At 45.2% G+C, this 19,102-nt stretch overlaps 3 protein-coding genes across 4 annotated transcripts; 2 read left to right on the top strand and 1 right to left on the bottom strand.

Annotated features, from left to right (window-relative positions):
* Positions 1–371: 371 nt before the first annotated feature.
* LOC129379097 (GDP-Man:Man(3)GlcNAc(2)-PP-Dol alpha-1,2-mannosyltransferase-like) lies at positions 372–3,402 on the bottom strand. Its single transcript, XM_055059686.1, has 5 exons — positions 3,282–3,402; positions 2,518–2,739; positions 2,020–2,391; positions 1,384–1,946; positions 372–1,199 (listed from the first exon to the last, which is right to left on the bottom strand). The coding sequence occupies exons 1-5, from the start codon at positions 3,326–3,328 to the stop codon at positions 916–918; spliced, it is 1,488 nt and encodes a 495-aa protein (XP_054915661.1). The 5' UTR covers positions 3,329–3,402; the 3' UTR covers positions 372–915.
* Positions 3,362–6,916, top strand: cpb2 (carboxypeptidase B2 (plasma)). The gene is made up of 12 exons (XM_055059687.1): positions 3,362–3,472; positions 3,581–3,740; positions 4,015–4,090; positions 4,180–4,304; positions 4,379–4,487; positions 4,563–4,664; positions 5,005–5,109; positions 5,210–5,320; positions 5,851–5,941; positions 6,045–6,247; positions 6,329–6,413; positions 6,485–6,916. Exons 2-12 carry the CDS (start codon positions 3,664–3,666, stop codon positions 6,706–6,708), a joined length of 1,308 nt encoding a protein of 435 aa, XP_054915662.1. The 5' UTR covers positions 3,362–3,472; positions 3,581–3,663; the 3' UTR covers positions 6,709–6,916.
* Positions 6,917–7,493: 577 nt separating this feature from the next.
* On the top strand, positions 7,494–18,697 carry zc3h13 (zinc finger CCCH-type containing 13). 2 transcript variants are annotated; one of them, XM_055059678.1, is made up of 20 exons: positions 7,494–7,627; positions 8,365–8,541; positions 8,685–8,788; positions 8,872–8,986; positions 9,123–9,234; positions 9,343–9,509; positions 9,593–9,741; positions 9,855–10,055; positions 10,453–10,617; positions 10,778–11,121; positions 11,220–11,627; positions 12,135–12,368; positions 12,657–13,137; positions 13,775–13,887; positions 14,374–15,585; positions 15,767–16,369; positions 16,442–16,582; positions 16,667–16,867; positions 17,350–17,513; positions 17,595–18,697. In XM_055059678.1, exons 2-20 carry the CDS (start codon positions 8,374–8,376, stop codon positions 17,793–17,795), a joined length of 5,283 nt encoding a protein of 1,760 aa, XP_054915653.1. In that variant the 5' UTR covers positions 7,494–7,627; positions 8,365–8,373; the 3' UTR covers positions 17,796–18,697. The 2 variants fall into 2 exon arrangements, with proteins under 2 accessions (XP_054915653.1, XP_054915652.1); XM_055059677.1 differs by having other exon boundaries at positions 13,775–13,971.
* Positions 18,698–19,102: the final 405 nt, after the last annotated feature.

Genomic DNA, 19,102 nt, shown 5'->3' with positions numbered 1-19,102 from the left:
TAACAGAGGAGCTAATTGTAATTCTTGTTTTCTTTCAGTATGTCATGAATATTAGTTTTAATTTATTCTTGCTCAATACTTGGAATGTTATCAGCTGTACATGTTTTTAACTATTTGCTTCTGTCTCATTATCGCTGAAAGATAATTTAAATAGTCTTGAAATTAATCTAAATTAACTTGCAGGATTATCATATTTATGTTTAGTAATTATATTATCTATCCATCCATTTTCTGTACACCCTCCTCTTTAAGTCTGTGTCTGGGTTGTATGATTAGAAAGAGAATTCAGAGTTCCAACAAAGGTTGGAGAATGTAAAAAGAATATAATCCTGTGAAAGAGTAACCTCTTTCCAGAAAGAACAAACCATTCAGAGAGTCAACTACTTTATAATCAACAAAACTGTGTACATTGCTTTATTGTTTTACAGAAACCTTGGATTTTTGTTTCTACAATGTACTCAATTTAAAATAAACAGGGCACAAAAAGACAAAATTAAACATACTAAAGCTAACTCCAGTGCATTTATTACACTTCAAGATCTTTTAAACTGATACATGAATATAAAATCCTAATGCACACTGTATCTTTGTTTTATTCACATTTCATGTTAATAGACAGAAATTTTTTGTAAACAATTACTTGAACCCTCTTTTTCCAGGTTTTAAATTGAGGGTCATTTGTTCCCGCTGACAATTTTACAAAATGTACACTACAGACGAAAACGTCCAACATCACCCTGCAGCTCCTCATGCAGCGAAACATCTCACTGCAACAAAACTGTTTCAATTCAAGACGTGTTTTCTACATGAGACAAGTGATTTAATCGTGTTTAACGCCAGTCCTGCATGAAGCCACGAATGCATTGAGGTGAAGATGCCTCAGCTGCGACATTAAAAAAAAAACACGAAAACTGTTCATCGCTCCAGTGTTCCCATCAGAGGCTCCATGGCTGCCAGGAAGCAGGCTTCAAACTCCTGATCCGAGAAGCGTGCCACCGACTGGCGTGCGTTGCGTCTAATCTGCAGGCGGCTGTCAGGCGGCAGAGCCAGGATCTTCTCTATGGCTTCTGCGTAACTGTCCTCATCTTCTGCCAGGAATCCGGTTTGACCTCCGTCGACAGGTCTGACGATGTCCAGCTTCGGACCCCCCGACTTGTGAGCCAGGATGACCTTTCCTGCTGCCATGCACTGCACAACACCTAGAAGAGAAAACAGTAAGCACACGTTTACAAGAGGGTCCTGCAGGTTAGACTCATTACTTTTAATTATTTGAATACTTTTAAGGCATTCATTTTAGATACACAAATTTGAGGTCTTTTAAGGACTTGCTAACATTTTGCATGATCCCTTTGAAGACAGTCTTCAGATATATATATTTTTTACCTATTCCGAAGTGTTCGTTCCACATGGTGTGCAGGCCGATGGTGGCTTCGCTCATCTGCCTCTTCAGCTCCTCAAAAGATACGTTTAGTTTAAATTCCACCCTGTCTGCGATGCCCAGCTCCTGGCAAAGTCCCCGAAGCATGAGAACCCTGTCTTCATCTTCCTGGTTCCTGCAGCCGCCTATCAAAACGAGCTTCAGCCCCTCCCTGACGCCCGACCTCTCCCTCCTATCCAAAACCTTCTTGAAGGCCCTGATCTGCAGCCGGTGATCCTTCTCTGGCCTGAACTGGCCGACGGAAACGATGGAGTGGCTCTTCCTGTCCCCATCCTCCTCCAGCGGGACGTCCAGGAATGCGCTGACGTCGCAGGGTGGGTACACCACGCTGGTGCGGTTGGGGGAGCGCCACAGAGACAGGATGTGGTCAAGGGTCCAGGAGGAGTTGACCATGATGACGTCGCTGCAGGAGCCGGCCATCCCGTAGAGAACGGCGAAGAGGCAGTAGTAGACCAACTTAAAGGCACTCAGGAACAGACTGTTTGAGATGAAGTCTGGGTTGTTGAACCTGAGACAATCGCACTTTGTTAGCTTAGTACATAGAAAGCAGCATGAGTTTGGTCAAAGCAGGTAGGCATTACCTTGGGTTCCTCTCCCTCACCACAGACAGCATGTCAGTGCTGATGGTGGGATAGTGAACGTAGCTCCCAACGCTGCAGCCTCCCAGGTAGCGAAACAGCGGCAGGGTGAAGGCGTAACCCATGGAGTCGACGTAAAGGTCCGGGACCAGTTCGGTCAAGGCCTCCCATCCCAAGAAGATGGACCCCACGCTCTGTCCCAGCAGGGTGAAGTGTGGAAACAGACCGGGCTCCACCAGGACCCGGTGCTGCAGGAAGACGAACCGGACCGGCCGCGGCAGCACGATGTTGAAGTGCTGACGGGCTCCCTCCAGGATCTGCTGGCCGGTCACGCCCAGGTCCCCGGTGTACACCACAAAGTTGATGTCCGCGTACCTGCAAACAGCCTGGCTGCGTTAACTGGTAAGGGCAACTTTCATGAAATAAAAATCCCAAACTCAGCACTATTATCTTTACATTTTATCCCGCTGAACAACAATTTCTTTAAAATGTTATTGCTACCTGTTTTGTAGAGCCCTGATGGCACACCAGAGCACCCTCTCTCCCCCGCCACCAGCGTTGCAGTAAGGGTGGAAAAACGCCACTGTGGGACGACCTTCCCGTGCCCGGCGAGCATTCCTGCTGCTCTGCAGCCAGAGACGGACGGCCAGCACCAGCAGGACCAGGACAGCGACCAGCAGCATGCACAGAAGCAGCAGCGGGAGCAGCAACTTCCACAGTAACCTGAAACAGAGACATGCACTTTGTGTTTGGCTCATCTTCGCTTGTGCTGCATTGGGTGCAGAGTGGTTTACAGGAAGAGAGGAATCTGCAAAATTGGTGCAAAAATATCCACCCGGTTCAAAGTTTCATAAATAAAAAATAGAAATATGTTTTGCATCTGAACGTTGTCATCATCAGCTAACACTGAGCAAGCTCTGCACTGGTGGCAACAAGATTCTGTTCAGCTCAACATTTATTCATCTTTTAAGGCTATTCTTTCACCATTTAAATCAAGCTGTCAGAGTTTTTGGGCACAACTTTACAGCGAGGATATAAAACTAAAATTTGAAAGAATAGATTTCATGAATGGATTAACAAAAGCTTGCATATGTTTACAATTAGAATGGATCAAATAGACTAATGATGCGTAGAAATACAGTTACTCTTTTCCCCGTTATATCTATATTTTTTGCACAAAGTGAAACAGGAACCAGTATAATTTATATTAAAACTCCTCATTATTTTTTTTATCCGCTGGTTTTAGCCTTTTCTTTGCATCTTACCTCGTTATTTCGCACAAATACATCACCAGCTGATCGTGAGCCGACATCTTGGCGTCAGCCCGCTCCGTGCGTCACAACCTCTTCGGCTCTGCTCCCTGCATTGAGTTAGCTCTCCGGCGCCCCCAACAGGTGAGGCGGTATCACTGCGCCAGCGCCTCACTGAACTGAGTTGAAAACTCAAAAGTGTTTGGGTAATTTTTTATATATTCATATTACACAGCTTTATATGACACGAGTTAATAACTAATTAAGTAATACTGTTTTCTTTGATCTCTGCCCTGCTCGTTGTTTTCTCAAAGGTAAAGTTTACTTGAACAAACACGGCTTCAATCAATAATTTTGTACCTACCCCCACGGTTTGGACAGAGCTTGGACATTCATCATGACGACTCTTTGGGTGTTGTTTTTCTTTTTAAATTCTGACCTGCTTCTACAGACAGGGCAATGCACAAAAACGAGGTAAATGGCTTTAGTTGATCTCAGTTTTGAAAATGTTTGCATTTTATTGCTGTAAGTTATAGAAAATAACACTGTGTCAGACAGAAACAAACTTATGTAAACATAAAGAGCAATGGTGAGTTATATATAGATTTCGGTCAAAGTATTACAATTTAATTCTGCTTTTGCATTTTTGTCTTACATTGTCAAACAAATGTTTTTATCATACAAGTATAACTCGATTAAATGTGAAATCTATTTTTTGAAGTTGATGTTTTTTCTACATTTATTTCAGTGGCCAGGTTTTATCAATAACCCCTAACACTCAAGAACAAGTGGAGATTTTGAAGAATGTGTCCACCCAGCACCAGGTAGAACTGTTCTCATCTTTACTGCCGTTTTCTTGTCTCATTGGGTTATTTTCTTTCAGCAGACGGTAACGTTGGACGTTTTCTCTCAGACAGGTTTATGGCAGCCCGCTTCACCTCACAATATCAAAGAGCTAACACAAGTCCATCTCTACGTTCCTGGGAACAGCTCCGAGACGGTCAGGAACCTGCTGCAGAGACACGACATTGCATATGAGTATGTCGCTCCTATTGTAAATTACAGCTGCTTGTGTGTGTTGCATTTGAGCATGTTTGAAATCTTCACCGCAGAGTGATGCTACCCAATGCTGACGAGATCATTGAAATGCAGATGAGGAACGACTCCGGCGACCCAAGAAGTGGCTCAACGTTTTACTACAGATACCACACTTTAGAGGATGTGAGACTTCGTGGGAGATCCTAACTCAATTTTTAAAAATATTTTTCTTTTAATAGCTGTGCTATTCTCTTGCAGATCTATGACTGGATTAACAGAACAGTCCATGACAATCCAGACAAAGTTAAAGCTATTCTTGTTGGCTCCTCATATGAGAAAAGGCCGTTGTACGCTCTAAAGGTAAACCTTTACTTGTGTTAAAAACCCTAGGTTTAATTTGAGAATAAAAACTGTTTTGTTTAAGTTTACTAAGTGTTTCTTCTTTTATATTTTGCATGACACATGCAGAGAGAGTTTTAGGGATGGAAGTAACCATTTCTATGGAGTTTTAGATAAAAGCTTCTTATTAAATGTGCTTATTTGTCCAGTTAAATAAAAAATGTCATTATGAGATGATGCTACTGCTGTAGAAGTTAAACCTTTTTTTTTTTCTATAATTCTTACATCTTTACAAAGGGGTGCAATTAAGAGCAGAGGGTTCAATTTCTGTCATTTGGAACACTTCTGCATTTCTTTTCAGCTGTCTTTAAATAACAGACCAAACAAGAAAGCCATGTGGATCGACTGTGGAATCCATGCCAGAGAGTGGATCTCTCCTGCTTTCTGCTTGTATTTCATCCACTATGTGAGCACGCTTTATTTCGGACCCCCCACACCCACCCTGAAAACCATGTCAGTGTTTTTGATCCAGGGATGTAAAAGCCAGCTGCTCTTTTCCTTCACAGGCGCTGTCATTTTACAACGTGAACGCTGAAATGACTCAGATCCTGGACAACATGGACTTCTACGTTCTGCCTGTTATGAACCCAGACGGATACAAATACACCTGGACGAAAGTAGGGACATCTGGAAAACGCACTGTTTGCTTAGTTTCCTACACGGCTTGTAGTAAACTCTGTTTGTTTGGGTTTTTTGTTTTTATTCTTGCCACACTTCAATAAAGCTCAGATTTTTTTGTGTGACCGATTCACCCACCCTAACACTAGGTCATTGCAGCCCCTCCAGAGTTTTACAACTCATGCTTTCAGTTTGTACTTTTGAGTCTTTTGTTACAGCAAATTAGATCTCTTTAGCAATGTTTTTTTATCTTTAATAATGTCTATTGCTTTACCCTTTTTAAATTGTATTATGTGTATTTAAACTTCTTTTTGAACCTTTGGTGAACATTTTGATGAACTTCATTCATTTTTATGGAATGTTTTCTTTTACCTTGAACCATTCGGTTAAAAAGCCATTTTGCTTTCCTGATTTTTTGACTTTATTTATTGTGATTTAGGATCTAGTTGCATCATGTGTGTCTGAGGTAATTTTGTGCTGAAGAATGCCTGAGAATTTGTGCAAACATTTTTTTTCCTCTTTACCTCAGAGCAGAATGTGGAGGAAGAACCGTTCCCCCCAAAAGGGTACGTCCTGCATCGGAGTTGACCTGAACAGAAACTTCGATGCCAACTGGTGCAGTAAGTTCAGAAAAATAAAAATCCCTCCAATGTTTTACAAACGTGAAAGAAAAAGAAAAGAAGAGCACGTTATTTATGCAGTTTATTCATCTGTTTCACTTAGCGACAGGAGCTTCTCCTGATCCCTGCGAGGAAATCTACTGCGGCCCCTTCCCTGAATCGGAGCCAGAGTCTCACGCCGTCGCCAACTTCCTGCGCAGCCACAAGGAGTCCATTCAGATCTATCTGAGCATCCACTCCTACTCTCAGATGCTCATCATGCCATATTCCTGCACCACGGATGAAGCCGAGAATCACAGTGAACTGGTCTGGTTGATTTATTTCAGCTGAAACATAAAGGTTCCAAAATCCTGAAACCATATGGATTTTTTTTTTTTATATATATAGTATGATATCGTCAAAACTGCCGCAGATAACATCAAGCGATATTACAGGAACATCTACACATATGGAGCAGGAGCCCAGATAATTTGTAAGGAATATTCATTTGTTGACCTTTGACTTCTTAAAGGCATACATTACCTTCACCTTTTCTGCCTGCAGACCTGTCTCCCGGTGGCTCTGACGACTGGGCGTATAATCTCGGCATTAAATACTCCTTCACCTTCGAGCTGCAGGACCGTGGCAGATATGGCTTCCTGCTGCCGCCGTCCCACATTCAGGGCGCTTGCAATGAAGCCCTGCTCGCGGCGAAGACCATTGCTCTGAAGGTCATGGAGAAACCCCAAGCTGCAACGAGTTCCCGTCAAGCTGGACCTGCAGCTTGAGCTGTGAATATAAATGTTTTCAGCAGCTTTTGAATTACACCTTCTGACTTTCAATACGCTGAAGCATCACATCAGCCAAAATGTACAAAAGTGCTGGAAAATGTTTATATCTGTAGAAAGAAGTATTGTCAGATGTGAGGAATTCAAACCTATTTCACAATAATGGACGTTAAAAATATGACACAAATAAATAAATAAATGAAACTCATTGAAGTTTGTTTTCTCCTCTTTTTAATGGAATTGTATGATTTTTTACATGCATACACGACTTTGTGGTGGATGGGTCTGCCAATACCACTTCAGTGGTGCCAGTGTTGATCAGCAGCTTGTTTTTCATGAGAAATGTAAAGAAAAATATTTGTAAATTTTCTGAGGGATTTTTAATAAGCATGTTATGTTTTCTGCCTTGTCAGTTGCTCAACACTCATTCATACAAAGGGTCGTTTTAGAGAAAACTGTCTGAAATGCTGCAGCAAAAAATAAATGGTAAATTGAGTGGAAGGTGAAATGGTTGTTGAAAAAGGTGCACAAATTATAGGGATTGCTGCAGTCACTCTGAGATTAAAATCAGGATTTTTAGATGAAAGTGGAAATTTCTATATTTTTTTAAGAGTTCAGACTTAAATCTTAGAAAAAAATATTTTCTTCTTTTGTCTGAATTCTTAGATTAAGACTGTTTTTCTCTCATCAGCAGAATAGTGAACGCTTTAGGACGTCGGTAGAGGCGGTATTGATTCAACCACTTGCAGAGTTCCTCTGACAATACCATAGAAGAAGAACGTTGAGCGACTCTCCGCCAACATGTCGCCTGTCAGGGCAGCCTCCGCCTTTGATTTGAGAGATTAAGCCTTGTTATCTTAACAAGCGCTCACTCCGCTGACTAGTCTAAAGTAGATGCGACACCGAAACAATATCCTGGGTGAGACCTAGTTTCTACATCCTCATTATTAGCCTGTATTCTGCTGCAAATTGCTCCAGGGCCCATGCTAATGTTAGCATTAGCCTTAATTTGCTAGGATCTTCCCGGATGAACCAGTCAAAAGCTATGGCTTTGAAACCGCTTAATAGTTCCAATAAATTCTCATACAGTTTAAATGAGAATATTGTGCAGTATTATGACTAAATGTTTAGATACAAGCTGACTCGAAAACCTTAGGCTTTGCAGCATTAATTCTAACTTGTTTGAGCTGCGTTGATGCATCTGTTGCTTATTCATTGCTGTTTTCCTCACCGCCTCCATCTGCATGACTTATGGAAATATTAAAACCAGGTCTACTGGAATGTCTTTTGTTGTGTCACAAAATCAACAGCAGTAAGACAAAAAACTCGGCCACCGTTCAGAAAAATTGGAATTTGACGTGATATAATGTGAATGTGACAGAATGCAGTGACAGTTCATTTTTTCCTTTGCTTGTTTGTGAAAACACAAAACTAATAAAACAGTTTATATATATATATATTTATTTCCTTCCTTCCATGTACTGCTGAGTTTTTGATAATTCATCAAAGCATCTTGTCCTTTAATCTATATGATATTTAAATTTTTTTGCAAAGTGCACCATGTTGACAGTTGATTCATTTTGGGACTAAAAATGCGAGTCCGACATAAAAATTGGCTCAAACCAACAGTCTTATTCGTACTGCAATCTTTCCCAGTCCTGCAGAATGTCCAAGATCAGGCGGAAGGTGACAGTGGAGAATTCAAAAACCATTTCGGACAGCGGGAGCAGCAGCAGCGCCACAACCAGCAGCACCAACAACCCCGCCGCCCCCTCTCGCCGGCCCAGCGTGTTTGAGAGACTCGGTCCCAGCACCGGGAGTAATGCTGCTGATGTATGTGTCATCCATAAATCCGGTTATCCATATGTGGTTTTATATTTAATGTATCACCAAATAGTATGCCTTTGAATGGGACCTTTTCTCATTTTAGTCTGGAAAAATTAAAGTCCTCAGGTTAACACGTGCGTTCTTTTCAGAGTCACTGCAGAAATTGGCTGAAAACCGGTACCTGCAGTTACGGCAACACTTGCCGCTACACACATGGAACTCAGCCACGGAGCAAAGGATTCACCTTCAGCCGGTAAGACCTGCAGGCAGATTAGATTAGAGCCTCTTTCTGCCCGCATCAAACCAAACGCTCAGCACATCTGTTTGTGCGAGCAGGACAACCGAGAGGCCAACAGGTGACCTGCGGGAGAGGATGAAGAATAAAAGACAGGATGTTGACCCAGAAAACCTAAAGCGAGACCTAGACGAGCCTACATCCCCCACAGTGAGAGTAAGTTCTGCTGCAGAGTGTTTTTCTAGCAATAATGAACCATAAGATGTTGTTTTAAGCCCAGATTAATCAAAAACAATCAATAGAACGGTTTATAAACGTACTTTGAGTGATTTGTAAGTTTTGCTTTTAATAGCAGAGAGATCCCTCTAGAGGGCGACACAGAGAGAAGGAGGACATAAAGATCACAAAGGAGCGTACCCCGGCTAGTGAAGAAGAACCTGCAGAGTGGGAAACTAATCGTGAAGGTGCATTATCTCAACAATAATAATACAGAATGTTGTTATGGCTCATAAATGCTATACCTGGTGTGTTTCTGTGCACTAAACATTTATCTCCTCTCATTTGACGTTCAGATTCTGATATCGGTGACTACGACTACGAGTTGTCCCTCGAGATGAAGCGGCAGAAAATTCAGCGAGAACTGATGCAGCTGGAGCAGGAGAACCTGGACAAGAGAGAAGATATCGTCATCAAGAAAGACGAGACCCCCGCCAAAACCAGAAGCACGGGTTTACCGAAGGTAAGAGGCGGCAGATTTCTCAAAGACTCAGACGCAGCGTGGTTGTTACCGTGGTTCTTGATTTGATCCTTTCCGTCCATCAGGTCTCTGATGAGCTGCTGAGCTCCAAAGAGTCGCCCGTGTCCAGAAAGTCCAGCAGCTCTCCGAAACACAAGAGTGGAGTCAAAGGAGTGGGGTCTGGGAAGAAGGAGAAGAAGTTAGCACTGGCGTTAGCTGTTTCAGAAACGGCCAGGTACGGAGGAATCTTTGAGAAGACGGTTTTGTCCTCCTTGCAGGAACTAAACTTCAGTTGAAATCGCAGAAAGCTATGTTTTTTATGTAAATATGGAGTTTATGTCTTGTTAGGCCAACAAAAGCAAGCCACAGCAAGAAAAAAGGCCCCCGCACGCCAAGTCCTCCTCCTCCTGTCCCGCTGGACATTCCTGTGATCGGGAAGAAGCATAAAGGCAAACACAAAAACAAGGAGAAGACCGAGGAGAAGCAGAAGGAAGGGAAAGATCGGGGCAGAGATACGGAAAAACACAAAGAGAAGAAGGAGAAACGCAGGTCAGCTGTGGCAACCAAAGTCTTCTTATTCTCTCCTTTGCCCATAATTTATGAAAACATATATTAATTTTTTTGTTTTATGTTAAATACCAACTTAAATTGGTGCAGAAAGGTGACATGGAAGAAAAATGGGACTTCGTTAAAGTTTTTTTCTACTAAACTTTCCAAACATGATGCTGCCTCCACTGAATACTTTGTACATTTGCCAAGCTGTTTGATTTTGTTCCAATTTTCCAGAACAACCCAAATTTTTTGTGTTTTAAATGCCGAGCAATCCAAGATGATGCAAAAAAAATTGGGCCACATGTTTGTAAACCCACATTTAATTTACCAGATTTGTTAAACAAAATAGATTTTATCATCATTTTTAATTACTTTCCTTCTTTTGTTTTTTTAGGGATCGTTCAGAGAGTTCCCACAAGGCCAAGCGTGCGCTGACGTCAGAGGAGCATTCGGGCAGCGTGTCGTCTCCCTCCAGAGACGCTTCGCCTCCACCTAGGAAGAAGTCAGCTTCTCCCAAAGCTTCCCATAAAGCCTCGTCTCTAGCCTTCCCCCCTCAAAGGTTTGTCCAGGTCCTCTTTTTATCATCCCTTTAAATTGGTTTTACCTCCAAAGTGGAGAAGTTTGAAATTGTATCTTAAAGTGCTGAAAGTGCTCTTCCTACTTTCCCCGATCTATTATTGAAACACAGTAGTGATGAAGGATTGGTTTTGTCGCTGCAGGTCTCCTTCCCCGCTGCGCCACCAACGCAGCCCCACTTCCCCTCGCCACCACTCCCCCTCATCCCAGTCGGGCTCCTCCGCCCATCGCCTCTCCCCCTCCCCTCGGCGCCGCCGCTCCTCCTCCCCCTCCTACCACCGGAAGTCCGCGGTGCAGGTTACTGCTTCTTCGCCTCTCCACTCTCGTCGCTCCCGATCGCCTCCCGCCTCTCACGACGCCTCCTCCCCACACCGGCGGTCCGACAGGTCCAGCCCCGCCCGCCACCACTCCAGGGGCAGAGAGCGAAGTCGCGGCGACCGAGAACGGACCCCGCCCATCCAGGAGCGCAGACACGACCACAGAGATGGTATCTTTTGCTTTTTCTGGCATATCTCAAGACTCCACTGATGAATTCAGCTGCAGTTAGAATTTCCTCTTAAACTTCTGTGTTTTGTCTGTAAACAGAGAGCCGCAGCAAACGGGAGAAGGATCGCGACGATCGTGACTACGACTCTGAAGTTCGAGATGATCGAGAGACTCGAGAGCGACGTGACGCTCGTGAGCGAGCGAGAGAAGCAACCCGAGATTCCCGTGACAACCGAGACGGCAGGGATTTGAAGGACTCCAGAGAGATCAAGGCGGAGACTCGCTCCAGTCGGGAGTCGCTGGAACGCCGCGACCGCGAACGAGAGAAGGAGCGTGGGAGGGAAAAGGAGCGGAGCGACGCCTACAGGAAGGAGGAGCCGCCTCCGGACGACAGGGCTTACGGGCGAGGTCACGGACGGGATGATGGCGGGAGGACAGAGAGCAAGCTGGACAGAGCTGAGAGGAACGGCAGAGGAAGGGGGCGTGCCAACGAAGCCTCTGATAAAGGTCTCACAAAATGCAAACCTCATCATATGGTTCACTTCCTTCATTTCCAGGATGTCCACAAAATTATGCCTTTAAAATATCTTAAACTCATTTTAAAAAGTGAGTTGGTCTTAAATACATTAATCACTGGTCTTAAATTTCATTTTGGCAGCAATATTAGAGTTTATTTTTGACTTTTCTGTCAGTCAAATGTTTGAGACACTCCGACATCTTCACTCACTGCATTTTAACTGGAGACGACTGAGGCTATCGCTAAATAGCTGCTAATATATCTTTGCTAAGTAGAAAGCCTGGGCAACAAATCAGTAACAGTAACTGATCCACAATCATACAGCATTTTGGGAGATGTAAGCAGAGGAAAGTCTTTGGTAGTATTCAGATATTTAAAACAAGAAATTGATAATTATTGACATCGACTGATATGAATGATCTGAAAAAGTCTTAAATTTGAGTTGGCGAAACCTCCAAAAACCCTGAATTACATTGTTTTTTTTTTTCTTGCACCAGGCTCCAACAGAAACTCCCGCAGCTCCCAGCTGGACAGCGGCTATGACAACTGGGAGTCGCGGAGCAGCACGGCCCGGGACCGGAGCGCGGAGCGGAGCGGCAACGAGAGAGGCTCGGACAGGGCCTCGGATCGGGACCGCTACGAGAGCGACCGGAGAGACCACGCCAGAGACTCGTCCTACGACCGGAGGGGGGGGCACGGAGAGAGGGATCATCGTGACAACCGAGACAGAGGTGGGCGACGCTGTGAAAGGATGTCTGGAAATAATCGTCTGCTATTCATACTCAGCCTACGCTTATTATTGATAGGAATTTAATTTTAAAAACTTCATCTATTTAAGTAATTCAGATCAAGAAATAAATCTGATGTGTTTCAAGTGTTTCTTTCTTAATTTCTCTTTTCCTATCTGCAATAACTTTTCAATAGCTGCAGTTTATCTCTTTCTTTCCTTCTACCTTCTTTTTCTTCATGACCTTTTGCATAGGTGGGAGAAAATATTGATTTGTCCTTCTTTTTTTCAGGTTCTCCAAACAGATATCAGAGGAGATCTGAGGAGTCAGAAAGGGATGAGCGGAGGACGGACCGAGGGGAGGACAGACGGGACGACAGGGCCCGCGAGAGGGAGCGAGAGAGAGAGCGGGAGAGAGACAGGGAGCGAGAGAGGGAGAAAGAGAAGGAGCGAGAGAAGGAGAGAGAGAAAGAAAGAGAGGCAGAGAGGGAGCGGGCCAGGGAGAGAGAGCGAGAGAGGGAGCGAGAACGGGAAAGAGAGAGAGAGCGGGAGAGAGAGGAACGAGAGCGAGAGAGGGAGCGAGAGAGGGAGCGAGAAGAGAGGGAACGAGAGAGAGAGAGGGAGGAGCGCGAGAGAGAGAGGGAAAGGAAAGAGAGGGAAAGAGAGAGAGAACAGAGGGAGCGGGAGAGGCAGCGAGAATGGGAGGAGCGAGAGAGAGGGAGGGAAGAGAGGCGGGACAGGAGAGAGGACAGCAGGGACGAGCGGAAGATGAGGCACGTCTTCATCTGTCTCCTTTACTCTGCTTAATCTGATGAATACAATAAATAAATATAATTACATTTTAATGGTCTAATAACACAAAAACTTGCCAAGTATTTTTATCTACACTTGGAATATGACAAAACTTACTGAAAAGTAACTTTTGAGCAACATCTTAAATTAAATATATTAAAATTGATCAAAAGTGTTTGTTCCACTGGCAGATTGTTTACTTGAAACCTGGAAAAATGCCTTGTTAAAAGTGAACAATCTGCCAGTGGAACTGGTACTTTTAATAATGAATATTGAATAATTTTTTACTTAAAACAAGTTTTGCATTTAAAATGAGACCAAACAGACTTGGTAAGATTTTGTGCTTTTGCATTGTATATATCTACAAAGTACAAGAATGTTAATTTTGATTATGACGTGTAATCTAAAAAGCACAATGGGATAAATACCTAAAAAATTATTTGGAAATTCAAATTTTGTAATTTTACATTAGCAAATTTTATAGGTGAAATGATAAAAATGATATTTCCTGGGCTTCAGCATTCGTTATGCTGCAGCATGGCACTTTAAAATTATGTTCTGAAATAAAAATTCATGCCTACGCCTCACAATTGTTCTGTTCTCATTGCCTCTCTGCAGTCGTAAAAGACTGCGGGTGGAGAGCAGCCCCAGCCCCCAGCCTTTGCCCAAGCGAACGGCGCGGGACTTCAGCCCGGCGGACAGCGACGGCTACAATAGTGGCGAGGACAAAAGTGAGCGCCTGACCGGCCGCGGGCAGGCCAAGCTCCACCCGCAGCCCCTCCTCCCCAGCCCTGTGTGTCTGCCTCCATCTGACAGTAGGGAAAATCTTTTTGACAAGGACACACTCCTGTTTGATTTGCTTGTGTAAGGCAAATACGCCCTTCTGTTTATCAGCCAATCAGACGCGACCATTTGCTGGCGTTCTTGGTAAAAAATCCCTGAAAAGCCTTGAAATGAATGCAGCTTTTACTGCAGCGGTACAAACCGCTCTGAAAAATGTCATAGTTAATTTATGTGTTAATTTATTCAGTTAAGGAAAAAGAAGCTGAAATCCCAGCAGAACTTAAGAAACAGAATAAATGTTTTATTTGTCCCCCCGATATGTCTTTATCGGGGGGCCAAGACGTTTCTACCCGTCTGTAAATATGTAGTTTACACCCCTAAAATAAGGTGTTTAATTTCTAGCATTTCTCCCCGTCTACATGTTTTGTGTGCAGGCGGGGATAAGCACCGTCTGCTGAGCCAGGTGGTGAGGCCTCAGGACCGCTTGTCTCGATCGCCGCCACGAAGCGTCGCGTCGAGCGAAAAGGCCGCTTACTGGAAAGACGAGGAGCGCCGAGGAGCCAGGGACAAGCGGGACGCGCGCGGCTGCCACGACGAGCTGGAGACGCGTGCAGATCGAGGCCGAGGAGGCGAGAGGCGGGGGGAGTACCTCCCTGACGCTACGTCAGACTCACGCGGCCGAGTCCGAGACCAAAGAGAATCCACTCCACCGCCTCCACCTGCAGCGACTCCCGTGGGCAGCGAAGACGCCACCGCACAGTCTCACGAGGAAGGCAAAAAGAAGACGAAGACGCAGAAGAAGGGCGTGAAAAAAGGACGTAAGGAAGAGGATATTCCTGTAGGGGGCGCTCTTGCTCCCACAGAGCCTCCAGCTAACCTGTCTGCAGACGTTCCTCCACCTTTACATTCGCCGAGAAAAGGAGCCAAGAAGAAGGGACATGAGAGGAAGAGGAAACGGTCGCCAGGCGGGGAGTCTGACGTGTCAGAGGAGGAGACGGCCGTCCAGGCGGCGTCCAGCAAAAGGAAGAGAGGCCCCCGGACGCCACCGCTGTCCATGAGGCCAGATCGTCACGGAGTCGCCACCACAAACACGGAGCGCTCCCCACATTCCAAAACAAACAACTTCAGCGATTGGTCCGATGAGGAGGAGTCAGACAGAGGTGGAGCTGTGGATACACAAGCTCCGCCCCAACCTGCTGAGAGGACTCCCTCCGAACCTCTGAGGAGGGTGGCCGGGCACAGGATGGGCCGAGACCGGGACAGGGTGGGCGCGACACCCATCGCTCCGCTGCTCTCCCCGGACCCGCCCATGCTGCTGCAGACTCTGACGCCGCAGCCGCTCATGTCCCAGCCGCTGCTGCGGAAACCTCCGCCAGAGCCGGCGCGTAGCAGCAGCATGGGCAGCAACCAGAGCCGGGCGTCGTCTCGCCGCCCGCGCTCGCCTTCCAGCGAGTCAGCCCACCTGGACGACCCTCAGGGTCCCCGCCTGCGCCGCGGCCGGCTGCAGGGCTCCAACTCCAGAGACCGGGACAGAGAGCGGGAGAGAGAGAGAGAGCGGCCGATGGTGGGCGATCCTCCTGGGGGCGAGAGGAAATCCAGAATCGATCAGCTGCGGAGAGGGGAGCCCAGCCGGAGCACCTCTTCAGGTCAGGATTCATAACCTGCCTGAAGCCATTAATCAGATTAATTGTGATGAATTAATTGTTGAAATATTGCCAGCTAATTTAGTAAATAATTAATTCTTAGCTGGACTAACAATTTATTGAAAGACTAGCAGTAATTAAGACGAAACAACCCTAATTTTCTCCAATCTGACTTGTTTTGCAGACCGTCAGGATTCCCGCAGCCACAGCTCCAGGCGCAGCTCTCCGGACTCTGAGCGGCAGGGCAGGTCAAGGTCGCGAGCCGGCTCCTACGACAGTCGAGAACGGGAGCCTTTCGAGCGAGAGCGAGATCGTAAGGACTTCCGGCCCCAGCAGAACCAGCAGCAACCTCCGCCGCTGCACCTCCAGCAGCCTGTCCAGCCCCAGAGAGACTGGGAACAGGAACCCAGGGACTGGCCGAGCAGGGGTCGCGACCCCTTGCTGATGCGTCCCGGCCGGGAACCGCTGCCAAGGGGCGAGAGGGACATCCGGGAGCGCGAGCGGCTGCTCCCGGAGGGCCTCATCCAGCAGCACGAGCGCGAGAGGGAACGTGACCGGGGTGACCGAGGTGCCGACCGAGAACGGGAGAGAGTGATGATGGACCTGCCGCCGCACGCCGACCTGAGAGCTGCAGCGAGAGGAGATGCGAGAGGTGACCTGATGAGGAGCGACTTTGAGCCTCTGCTCCCACGAGAAGCCTTCAACTCTCCAGAGCCAGAGAAATCCAGCAACAGTCACCATCCAGCTGGAGATCAGCGTGAGCCGGAGAAGACAGAAAGCATCGACGGTGAGAAGACGAGACAAAAAACCCGGATCTCCTGCATTTCTTCATGTGAATTAAAATGGATTATTTTTCTAGGAGAGGATGATGGTAAAGAAGATGAGCAGTCCATCGCTTCTGTTGGAGAGGAGTATGAACCCATCAGCGACGATGAGCTGGATGAAATTCTGGCCGACAGCCAGAAAAAGGAGGATCAACAGGAGGAGGAGAAAATCACAGGTATGGTGATGGTACTTTTTCTCCCTTCTGCGGTCATTTTTGAAGTAATCTCACACAACTATTTTACCTCGCACATGTGCACAGGTCCTCTGGACGTGATCGATGTGGACTGGTCCAGCTTGATGCCCAAACAGAAGCAGGAGCCGCGCGCTGCGGGTGCAGCTTTGCTGCGCTTCACTCCGGGCGCCGTCCTGCTGAGGGCAGGAATTTCCAAACGCCTCGCAGGCCCAGAACTCTTGGAACAAGTCAAAGAGGTTTGCAAGTCGGAGCTGGACGATCCCAAAGGTGTGTTTAGATTTTCTGAAAATCATTGATTGATGGTGCTGCTCTTTTGCTTTTTTTTCTATATGCATCCAATTCCATACAGAGTTTGGAAAATGTTTATTCATTTTTAAGTTTAAAGTTTTGAATTCAGAAATAATAGTTCTAAGATTTATTTGATATTGGGGGAAAAAGCTCATAAATTAGGTAAATATAAATTATGTAGTAACAAAGCAATGAAACAAACAGTTTGTAAGCAAGGCAATGTGACTCCATAATGGCATAATCAATTTTTCCAGATGAAATATATTGGTGAATAAAGTAAAGATTTTCTTGATGGTCATTATTTAGCTCAATCTACTTAAAACTGGGAAAACAAAGTGGGGAAAGGAGATGTTTTTGTTCTATTATTTTACTATTTTATTCTTTCAAATTATTTTATATTGATTTGCTCCTGATTTTAAATGATTTTGTCATTGATTACGTTCTTGTTTGTCTCATATCAGATGCTGACAAGCTCTTTGAGCACGACCTGGGAGCGCTGAACATGGCCGCCCTGAACAGGCGGGTGGAGCGGGCCGGTCTGCTGAGCAACCTGGGGCCCTGCTGCAAGGCGCTATGCGCTCGCAGGGACTTTGCCATTCGCCGGCAGCTGTTGAAAAACGAAAAGGTAACTAAATGCTCCTTCACTATTAACTAATAAAATGTTATGCGTGTGGAAAAAAATATATATATATCTTCCTTTCAATAGGGTCAAACGAAGCAGTACCCGACTACACCTGTGGTGGACAATGAGCTGCTCCAGATGAGCATCCGTCTCTTCAGAAGGACCATGGCGGGTCAGACCTCCGCCCCGGAGAGGTCAGAGGGCGGGTCGGCTCCGGCAGGTGAGGCTGCAGAAACGGGCAGCAGCAAGCTGAGCGCAGCTCAACCAGAGGTTTGCGTGTCCTGAGAGTAAAACACATTATCAGTCTTTATCTGAACTCTACTCACTTTTCTTTACATAAGAGCCCTCTTTAGTAATAAGAGGGCATGACCATGTGAAAATACTCTAGGACCCCCTGCTGGTGAGCCCAAGACGTGTACTCTGTATTAAATATGTCTAATTCATTTTTTTGTGCTGTTTGAAAAGTGATTTTTAATTTACAGATCTTCCCCCGACTAACAAGCTGAAGTTACTCGTTTGTTTTTGTATGTTCTGCATTGGTTGCTATAAATATGCATTAAAATGGTTAGATCTTCGGGGATTATTTTTTCTTCCAGCTTCTTTGCTTTGTACAAAACTGACTGTCCAGTCGTGAAAATACGGAACATTTCATGGTCGTAACAAATGAGCAGATTTGATGAGGGTAAAAATCCACATCCTGCAGAGACTTGAATGAACTTACTAAAAAGCACTGCCAAACTATTCTGTTAGTCTGTATAAACAGTATAATGTGCTTAAAATAGCTGAAATGAATGGCTTGGCAGTGACTCCATGACTTGAACTGAAGAGTGTGGAAAGCACTAGCAGGCAAACACTGCCATGTCCAGTTTCCTTGTCAACCCACAGAAAAGGAAATCCCCTCTAGGAAAAAGCCTGATGCTTAGCGAATAATCAGTGAGGATGTGAATGGGGCAGGCCGTGTCGGCTCGGTGGATCGCCTTGGATTCAGTGCGACTTCACCCTTGCACCACCTTTGTTTCAGGATTGCCGTTAAATCCGACATCATGAAGATGAGGACAGATCCGGTTGTAGTGTTGAGACTGCACACGTGAACGCGAGCAAACACTTTTTCTGTGTGATGTACAAGTAATGACATTTGGTGTGATGCTGACTTGTTTTTTATTGTAAAATAAATGTAGAATTACGTCCTTTTGCTGTGGTTAAATCGGGACAAAGTCTGAAGAGCTGAAAATGCGTGTCTTGTACTTTTCCTCATGCCTTGAGGCCAACCTTCCAATTTTCTCCTGCCATATGTAGGAGCTATTTCTTTATATTCTGATGAGTATTTCTTGGTTTGTATTTCACTCATGGTGAAATAACCTCCTGCTGGGGAAAAAAAAAAAACTATTGTTGAGAATCTTCCAATCCTTCCTTTCCTTCCTGCCTTTTCTTGTGCCCTTTCTCAAGTTTTCCTTTCGGGTCCTTCATTTAACCAATCATTATTTTCTGCTCACCTCTCCTCCTCCCATTCTGATGGCATAAAAAATAAAATTATGAAAATATCAGTAGCGTAAAACATTTTTCAGCTTTTGGTTTTCTCGGAAATAGAAAAG

Source organism: Poeciliopsis prolifica, unplaced genomic scaffold (genome assembly GCF_027474105.1).
Source record: "Poeciliopsis prolifica strain line A6 unplaced genomic scaffold, Auburn_PproV2 SCAFFOLD055, whole genome shotgun sequence".
Taxonomy (NCBI): domain Eukaryota; kingdom Metazoa; phylum Chordata; class Actinopteri; order Cyprinodontiformes; family Poeciliidae; genus Poeciliopsis; species Poeciliopsis prolifica.
Note: the sequence above shows the minus strand (reverse complement) of the source record. Positions and strands in the feature narration are given on the sequence as shown.